This window comes from Chironomus tepperi, unplaced genomic scaffold (genome assembly GCF_022539635.2).
Source record: "Chironomus tepperi strain 1889 unplaced genomic scaffold, CSIRO-AGI_Ctep_v1 contig_163, whole genome shotgun sequence".
Lineage (NCBI taxonomy): Eukaryota > Metazoa > Arthropoda > Insecta > Diptera > Chironomidae > Chironomus > Chironomus tepperi.
In genome coordinates, this window is record NW_027226285.1 from 2,253,244 (window position 1) to 2,263,832 (window position 10,589).

The 10,589-nt window shown below is 32.4% G+C and overlaps 1 protein-coding gene across 1 annotated transcript; it reads left to right on the top strand.

The window, feature by feature from the left end:
* Positions 1-48: 48 nt before the first annotated feature.
* Mitofilin (inner membrane mitochondrial protein mitofilin) lies at positions 49-3,137 on the top strand. The gene is made up of 6 exons (XM_070637865.1): positions 49-192; positions 339-687; positions 749-1,698; positions 1,760-1,988; positions 2,231-2,678; positions 2,751-3,137. The coding sequence occupies exons 1-6, from the start codon at positions 148-150 to the stop codon at positions 2,926-2,928; spliced, it is 2,199 nt and encodes a 732-aa protein (XP_070493966.1). The 5' UTR covers positions 49-147; the 3' UTR covers positions 2,929-3,137.
* The last annotated feature ends 7,452 nt before the right edge of the window (positions 3,138-10,589 follow it).

Genomic DNA, 10,589 nt, shown 5'->3' on the forward strand with positions numbered 1-10,589 from the left:
GAATATTGGAAAGTTATTAGGTTATGTACAAAACAATTTCCAGTCTATTGGAATGGACCGAAAAAAACTTCCGAGCAAAGTTGACGAGAAAAAAATTAAAGGTGAAAAATAATTAAAATCTGGATTTCTAAGTAATTAAATCAAATAATGAATCGCATCCTGCTTCAACGAACATGTAATGGCGTGAAATATGTAAGTAGATACATAGATTTGTTGGTAATTAAGTGGATAGACAGTAAATTGATTTTGTTTTTGTTTAAAAAATTATGCAATCAGAATCGATTTATTTGACACTTTTTTCCAACTTGTTATCTCAGCTAATTTTACCTTATTTTTAGAGTAAACAGTCAGGAGTTTTCCTACGTCATTACAATAGTTCGCGAATGCCAAACATGCAGGAAGCTGGATTCGGAAAGTTTCTCCTGATTTTGTCTCCTTTTGCTGTATCCGGCGGTGTAGTTGCGTACGCAAAATATGATAATGAATTCCGAAAATTGCTTGTCAAAAATGTCCCGGCTATTGAACCAGTATTAGAGGTATTTATTGACGACAAAAATCCATTTAATGATGTCTCAAAGAAATTTGATGAATACAAGTCAACCGTGACATCATCTGTGAGCAGCATAACATCTTCAGTTAGCAACATAACGTCATCAGTAACAAATCTGTTTGGTAGTGAAGAGAAAAGTACAAAAAAATTATATATTTTTGTCATTTCCAATTATATTTTTGTTTCTTTACATTTTAGAGCCAGAGAAACCTTTTAAATATGAGCCAACAAGTAGCTCAAAAATTCCATCAGAACATAAGTCATCACCGGCACCTATTTCACATCAAACATCTACAATTCCGGTTCCATCGCCTCCAATTTCAAAACCACCAGAAACAACAACAAAAGAAACTCCTGTTGCTGCTAAGAAAGTAGCAGAAAAACCAAAGGCAGTCGAAAAGCCTAAAGAAGTTGAGAAGCCAAAAGAAGAGAAGGTTGAAATTCCAAAATCACTTACAGAATTTGAGAAAAGTGTAGAAGCAGCTGCAAAAGTTGCATTAAAGGAATACAACAAGGCTGTCAATGTTCTTAAGACATACAATGAAGAGGTCAAGAGAATTGTAGATTCAGCAGTAGAAAATATTGATGTTAATGCATGGACAGCATTAAAAAATAAGACATTAACACGTGATGCAGCAGTTGAAGTAGCCGAACAAGCTGCTTTGGCTGCACGCAAAAAGCTTGTAGAGCTTGAACAACAAATCGAAAATAATGCTGTTAATATAAGTAATGAAGCAAAGGGTGTCCTTAAGAATCATATTGAAGGTTTTAATGAGCATTTGAATGCAGCAAAATTGGAAGTAATGAAAGCAAAACAACTTGCTGGAACAAGTGAGAACTACTGGAGAAAAGTGGAAGCTGCTCGTGGATATTTTGTTAAAGAAATTGAGTCACTTTTTGGCGTTAACTTAAACGAGAAAACTCTTAATTTATCGAAAGAAGATATCGATCTTTTCCTTGTTAATGCATACTCGCACGTAATGGCTTATCAAAAGGAACTTAATAAGCTCCAAACTGAAGGTGAATTAAAATTGAAGCGTGCAATTGATGCTGTTCGTGGATCCGATCATTCGGAAGCAGTAAAGGCACAACTTGCTTATGAACTTGAGAAGGAAAGAAGAGAACTTAATATCCAAAATCAAGCAAAGGTAAACAACAAAATGTGATAAATGATATGCAAAAGTTAACAGATTCTATTTTAATCCTTAGATATTGAAAATCAAAGCAGAGACAGAAAGAAGCTTAAAAGATCAATTGAAAAAACAAATTGAAGCTCATACTGATCATTTGAATGACGCATTGTCACAAAAAGAGTTAGAAATGAAGCGTCTGTTCAACCGAGAATTGGACGAAAGATTGGCAAACGAACGTGCATCATATAATACACAATTAGCAATAATGTTGGGCAAGATTAAAGGAATGGATGCTGCTTTGAAAGGTAATTATTTTATTTATGCTTAAAACTCATTATGTGGCATTAATTCTACATCAAAAATCATACATAAACTGTTTATATTTACACGCAACAATTAAGAAATTGACGAGGAGTTAAAAGGTATAGATACATAATTAGAACAACACATCGTTTTGACGCACAGACTTAATTATTCATAAAATATTTATACCTTAAAAGATTTTCGCAGCAAATTAACTTTCATTTTAATCTTTCCCTTTATTCAGAACGTGCTGATAATGAGAAGAGTGCCTATCAAGCACAATCACTTTGGGCATCTTGTCAGGCACTTTGGTCAAGTATGCGTGAAGGAGAACCCGGAAAGTCATGGCGTGAACAGCTTCGTCCATTAAAATCCGAAATTGTTGCAGTAAAATCTGCTGCTGAAGGCGATGAACTTGTTGCCGTTGTTGTTAATTCATTGCCAGAAAAGGCACAAAATCGTGGCGTTTTTCCAGAAGCTGCACTTCGTGAACGATTTGTCAATGTCTACAATGTTGCCAGAAAGCTTGCTTTAGTTCCATCAGAAGGTGCTTCTATTCCTGTCTATATTTTGTCATTTATCCAAGGAATTTTAATTGCTACACCATCCGATCCAATCACACAAGATGAATTATTGGATAAGGAATTTGACTTTAGTAAATTGGATACATATGATATTACAAATAGAGCCAAGTAAGTTCAATTTATTTCAACATAAATAAATACTCAATCCAATCTATTTTACTCTATTTTCGTCATGTTTAGATATTGGATAGATAGAGGCAATTTTATGCAAGCACTTAGATACATGAATTTACTTCAAGGCGCGTCACGTAAAGCTTCAAGTCAATGGATGGAGGAAGTCAAGTTACTTTTAGAAACACAACAAGCAGTTAATTTACTTATGGGACATGCATCTGCTAACTCTAATCGATATTTATAAATCAACAACAAACAACCTCGTTTTATGAAAATGAATAATAAAATTTGTTGAAACATCAAAAAAATCCATCCAGTGTACTGGATCCTCTTTTTTCTTCATTGTAAATAGAGAAGACAGCAAAATTGATTCAAAATTCAAATTATTAAATTTTTGCTCCTGATATATGAATTAGAATAAATAATAAATTGAATGAATATTCCTAAATTTGATGACATCGTTGTGCTATATAATCGTTCATTTACAATTTTCAGGTGCTCTAGTGGACTTTTAACGGCTTTCCACTAACACGTACATAAAATTGTTACTAACACAATCACATATGGTAATTTAATTTGAAATACATAATGCATAATAAGCTATCAAAGAGAAATGTCGAGCAATTTATCATCTCAATCTTTCATGACTTACACAGCACATGACACATGTTAAAAATAAGAGTAAGCAGCAAACGTATTCAATTTTTTTATGCTTCCACTAGGGTTGTCAATTATTTGGGTTTGTACTGCTTGCACAAATACCAAATACCTTAATAGTGAAACCACCAAATATTCTGCAAATACAAAATAATGATGAAAAATTGCAATACACTCCTGATAGGTACAAATCATTTGGGTACTTAAACATCGGTATTTGTAGTGGACAACCCTAGCTTCCACATCATTTCTCCTTTTATCACAGTGATTTAGTGCATTATTTGGTCTTCTGCTCTTATCAATAGATTCTCATATCTGTCAGCTAATATTTTAAGGCAGTATGTGACATGTTAAGCTAGCTTCCTTCTTCTACGTGTGTACATCGTCAAGAGGTGACTTTAAAACTTCATGCATACACATTACAGATTTATAGACCTGACCATAACCATAACATGTGAAAATGTTTAAGCTCAAACAATTTATTTTGTGTAAGGTGACGTCTAACACAATAATTTTCACAGTTCTTTTAGCTTTCAGTTTGAAACTTATTTCATTATGTTGTGATACAAATTTTAATTAATCATCTCATTTTGAAAGTGCTTTTCATTTAAACACTTGAAATGCCTATTAAAACAGCTGCTTCTGAGACTCCTTCCTTATTTCTTTCTCCATCTTGCAATACCTTACGGCAATGAACTTCATTTGTATCTGTGTATATATGTTTTCACAAAAAAAGCCTCAAATGAGAATATGAAAGTTGCCCTTCAGCCATAGTTTGACATAAATAATCTGCTTGCTTGAGTGAGTGAGGTTGGCATGTTAGGAAAATATCAATTCTATGTTTATAGTACAATGCTTTTTCAGGAGTTGATGATAAAATGAAAAATATGAGCTTTTGTATATGTTGTGAAAAGTTTCCAACCAGAATCCTCTCATGTGTGCATGCTGCAAAAAGGGATTATTAGAAGTGTGTTACCGTGATTTTTAGTTTCTATTTTTCAATTAATTTTCACATTTGCAACATAAACAAGAGATTGAAAAATTAATTCATCAAGCTTTCAGGATTTATACAGCTATAGAAAATTAATCTGAGCTTGAAGATGATCAAAGGAAATTTATTTAAATTGGTTGATTTTATTTGATTTATGCTGGATATAGTTGAATGAGTTTGAAGAATATACGATTTATGCCAATGCCTTCTAAACTTTTATACCCGAGCGACACAAATCTTCGATGACCATATGGATCAATTTTGAGCAATTCCTCTAAATGACACCAAAAGTCTATCATACCGAGCGACATGCTGCAGCAAAAAAAAAAAAAAAACCTTTAGCTATTCAGATCTTTAAGATCCAGAGCTGCGCTAGGGCGATTCGCGGCTAATGATTGTTTAACGAGTGAGGGTGCGCCAGACCACTGCACTCAATAGACCTACAGTTTATAGTGGGATCAGAACCACTCCTTTGATGACGCTATTATCAGCTTATTGTCTCTAGCCTACAAAGGAAGGCTGTGAGCCGCGTTTCCACTACATATGATTCGAAAAAGGACACGTGAAAAATTTCCCATGCCGAGTCTCGAACCCATGATCGCTGGATCGGTGTTGCAATAATTATGTACCGAAGTACTAAACCATTCCGCCACCGAGCCACTTCGACATGCTGCAGCAAATGGGCCAAAAATAGACGTCACAGTACCATCAGCATGGCTTCGTCGAAGCTTGTCCTATCAAACAAAGAGAACACTTTTAGGTACCATAGTGATATTATCGTACCATGACAGAATACTACATGTCTAGAGCTGGTGTGGATATTCGAGAAACATCTTACAATTTAATTATAATCTCACTTTCTCTCTATCACTTGCTCTATACGTCTTATTTGAATATTCATATTATTTGAGTTTACACGTTTTGAGTTAATTAAGTAATTTTCGATGAATATGCTAACAAAAAGCCTAGTTTGTGTAATTTATTCTCAGCATAGGATGAATAATTTAAAGTTAATTACATAATTCATTTTTTGCCATATGAATAATCACATGCGTAGAGTTCCTTCATCTTCTGAAAATATCAATTTTTTGAGATACAAAAGTCATCCTATTTTAAATCATGACATATACCTATTATTACGATTGATATAATTTTTGTCATATCCATTGAGGATACTCTGACGATGAGAACTTGACATCTATTTTCCCAGAAGATTGTTGATTTTCTTTTTTTGTTTCATTCCGAAATCCATATTAATGTTAGATGAGAAATAGAATCCATACATGCTATAGTCATCTGCGATATTCGGTCATGTGGAAATAGGAAAACGGAATCAAGTCCTTTGCAACAAATCAATTTTAATGCTCTAAAGGCTTTTAAAATATTCCAAAAGATATGAGAATGAATTTAGGAAAGAAAAATGTGTTTAGATGACGTCAGATCTGCAGAAAGCCGTTAATAAATGTCGAAAATCGATTTTATTGACACTAGATTGAATTAAAATAAATAGAGAATTGTCAATTATTGGACATAACAAAACAAAAAAAGTGTCGCGGTAAATTTTAGTTTCACGGCTATCAGGTTTCAAAGGAAACAAAGCAATACTCATCAAATATTAACGCCTGAATTGTCATTGTCACTACGTTTTCATTCATCCTATTGAATTCCCACAGATGCTACCATATCATGAAAATATAAAAGTACAACTAGCTGGAAAATTGCGTATATAAAGCTTGTAAAAAGCTTTTTCGTGCACTTTCGTAATACAAATAAATTTTCTGAACTTCCTTTTCCTGTTTGTTCATTGGGTGACTAGACGTTTTAGTCCTGAAATGTTGAGGATGATTTAGCATAGTCAGTAAGGCTCATATGAAGAGGAATAACAATTTTTATAGAGGAAATCAAGGAGTTGAAGTTGCTTAACAAGGAGGGAGGTGGTCGGGGGTGTCTAAAACTGCTTTAAAGTCTGTCCTCTGTAAACCAAGTAAATAGCCATCTTATTTTTACTACCTATCGTAAATACAAATTTCGTTCCAAATGAGAATATATTTTATGTGGGGCTTATTCCTCAGAGGATTTCCCTAGAACAGTTTTTTGTGAATAATCCGGAAATTGATTCCTTTACTGAACATTTTACGTCTGTGAAAAATTTGTGCAAATTTTAAAAGCCAAAAAATTATGCTTTTTGGAACTCCAGCCTTTTTTAGCTGATGGCTGTTATACTTTTATTTCCATTTCACTTCCATTCTGACATTCAAAATCTGCTTAAATGTTTGTGGCAGTGACAGAAAAATGAGAGATCGAAAAAAAAAATTCATCAAACATCAAAATTTATTTTGCGGCAGTCATTTGGAATTTCGCCTGTTTTATTGAGAAACAATAAAGTATTAATGCCTTAAATAACATTTTTTGTGAATTCATATAACAAATTCTTACAAAAGGATCTTGATATAAAAAGTTTGTTAACATATGGCAAGCAATAATTTCTTCTTATTGGTGCGATTACATGCTTAAGTCTCTTGATTGTGTACTTTCAAGTTGTATTAAAAGTTCTTAAGTACTTTTTCAATTTTACTTGTGGGGTCTTTAATAAATGACGTAAATCCCATTTAATGGGATAAATATTCGGATATGAAAAGTATGCCATATCGGCACCAAAGGCTAAACATTAACTTAATCCGATCAAGTAAGGATTTCTTAATAAACGATTGCTACTCAAATTTTAAGCTTAGCAAGATCCAGAAGAAGACAAAACTGGATATAATTGAACAGATTTTAAATGCGGAAAATCACAACTGGAAAAATTGCATTAACTTATTCTCTCGTATTTTTATAAATAGATAATGTGGAGGGGTGAGATTGAATATTTATTCAGCATGATGCACTCGACTGTAATTTATTCTGCACAATTTATTCAGCTGTGTTTCATCGCTTATTTATAACCACTCAACCGCCAGTAGAATTCTTCATATTTTGTTTCTGCAGATGCGATAAATTAATATCCTTATTATGTCTTGAAGCCTTGTCTTGTTATTAATGAGAAAGGTTTTGTGTATTTATAATTTTCACACGTTTCTGTTCAGTGATACCTTCAAATTTGTTATGTAGAGAGAGAGCAATAGGTGTAAATTTATGACTCCTCAAGCTTTTAGGGACTAAAACTTTCTATTTCACATAGGTCGTATTTAACACTTTCAGCAGTCACCGAATGCATAAAATATGCTTGTTGATGTTTTTAGTGCTTCATGCAAAAAGAGACTCTTTTATGGTCGCTGCCAAAGGAATTTTTAACTTTTTTCTCCCTTTCTACTCCCTTCCCGCATTCACCTCAATGAATTTTTTATCATTTTTATACATATACATTTTTTAACCCCTAAAAACTGTTGTTGCTCACTGCATGCCATGTGTATCGAACAAAATTTCCCATTCGAATCAATTTTTTCTCTTCTTTTTGTTTCTCCTGTCACTGTTCGCTTGGTTTTGTTGAAAGAACTTTCACATTATTATTTCGAAAAAGTACTTTTTAAAAATTTATATCGTTCAACTTGTGTCAATATGAAATGGGAACGAGCAGCTTCATGAAGATCGAAAATATGAAAATGAAGATAAGCAAGAAAGCTAGTGACGTGAGTGTCAAAAAAAGCTTTTTAGCTTCAAGCATATGCTTTTATTATCTGTCCAAAGTTGTTACAATTTACTCGTAAGATGGACGGTTTGACATAATTTTTGGTTAAGGTTTGGTCAGTCATGACTCTTAAAATTAAAGATGAAGGCATTTAGTCATAATTGAGATCATTAGTAAGCTACCCTTTATTAATTCAAGAACACAGCTAAAAGATGCGATAAAGCCCATAAAATATAAGATATAACACATAATACTCGCGGTATACGAGCTTTCAAGCTATAAAATACTCACCGATGTAAATTAAATAACCTTCTCCTTATTAAGCATCTACATTTCAAATTCTTCTCCTGTCGTATAGTATGGCATATAAAAAACCATTTGATTTTATTATTGTATCTCATTTTCACTCTCAGATACATAAACATCATACTTCTGTTCCTTTTTTATCTCGAACAGAAGAGCTGTTCGTTTTGGAGGTCTTTTTATGTTCATATCATTTCAAATGGAAATTTTTGATTTGATGAAGTGGAATGCATAATAAGGTTATATGGTGCTCGTAAAGGGAGAGAATGAGTGAGAGGGGGAGGGGGGTATGGTCAACTCAGGTGACAAAGTTTGTTACTATTTATGTAATTTTTGTCACATTTTATTAGTCAATTTTGTCACTGTTGTCATTTTTTTGTCACTTGTCACCCAAGTTGTTCACCCCTCACGGAGACATTTGCATGGAAAAAGAAAGAAACCTTCAATAAAAGTTAAAGAAATACTAGGGATGTAATTTGCGATGTAAGAAAGTTTGCTTATGAATATTTTATGCGGAGATGAAAAACTATACCTGTATGATCTTCGCTGTGAAGGGTTAAATGCGTCTCGTTTAAGTTTCAGAAGCTGAATGTTTAGGTATATCGAGTAAATTTGTTAAATTAAATTAAATATTGAGGATCCTGATGCGAAAATAGAAGATGTAACTTTCCTAGTCCATCCAAACATTTCATCTTGAAACCCAAGTTAATAGTGATAGACATTACTTCATGAAAATGTATAAAAAGATTTCATGATGTAGTAACAAAAGACCTGATTGTATAGAAAATGAATTGATACAAAAGTTACTGTCTTTTCATTTAATGTGTTCTTTATTTCTATCATGAACAAAAAACACGATGTTCATGCCTATAAATAAATTTCTTTTGTTTGAAATGTTGAATTATTAAACAATTAGTATATCTTGTTGCAGTAGCTAATAGTCTCGTGGATGTATACCTTTTACAATAGAATCAGATGTTATCTGAAAGGAAATATATTGAATGGAAAGCACACATGCTCTATAATTACTTTAAGCAACTTAATTACAAATTGTTCTGTTGTACTTTATGTAGCGACAACGAGCAAACGTTATAATTTTCCAGCACATTAAATCAAAATGTGCTTTTTTTTCATCCTAGTATAAATTTCTATTATGTGTTCTTTAAAATGCACTTTTAATGCCTTGTAATAAAGTTGGGAGAAACGAAACAATAGTTCTGAATAATTTATGCCGTACCAAACTGCATTAATTCTTAATAATTTAATTTTCACATTCAATAAACCTACAAAAAAATAACAAACAAAAACTCTCTAGTTTATAATCGTAGTACGATAGACACATCACGTTTGGTTGTAGTCTGAAGATTGTCATATTCTCTTGTGAGCCTAAAAAAATGAAACATCATTGTGCACATTTATAAAAACAAGTTGGAAAAAGTTGCTAGCAAATCTCCATCCTGCAGTCGCATCATAAAGCTGAATCGTCTAAAAAACACGGAAGAAGTTAAATTAAAATATGATTTTTTTTAAATTCTTGTGACAAATGCGTTGAAAATTGCCAGCATGTGGATGTTGTTGCACATTTTTTTATTCTTTCTAGCACCATATGTGCAACTTTGTTTGCTATTTGAATACAAAAAATGACTTCAAGTTGAATATTGAAATGTGTGGAAAATCGAAAACAGATTTTATCACCAGAAAATTTAAATTTTAGATACAGTTGAAGTCATGTCGTTCCGAATCAAAAACATTCTTGCATTAAAGGGGTTTTTCGGTTAGTACGTAACGCTCTTAGGGAGTGGGAGGGTCTCGAGATTTTATAACGCCAAACAATCAATACAAAGAGAGTGAGGGTGGCCAATTTTTCGCGATACGGAGGTGAACGGGTAAATAAACACATTACTAAATTATCTATGAATTTGTTCATTTCAATTAAAAGGATATAAATTTGAATTGAATCATACATATAATATGTAGTGCATTATAATTTATTCAAATACTGTCCAATCAAATTAACTTATATTCCCAAATGCTATTGTTAGAATATAATAATTTTGTATTATGTATGTCAGCTAATAATAGATACATGAAACTACTGAAATACACACAAATTTATGTCAAAAACATTAAAATTTTCTTTATTGAATAAATTCAGAAACGACGAGGATTATGAACTACAACGACATTTAAAACTTTCGACAATGAACATTAGTAAGATCTAACGATTTACATCTTAAGATCTTAATCTTTTTATTTTTATGAGCCACAATATAGAAGGAGAAAGAAACCTCTGAAATAAATAACAAAGAATAAATTTTTCTCCTTTTTG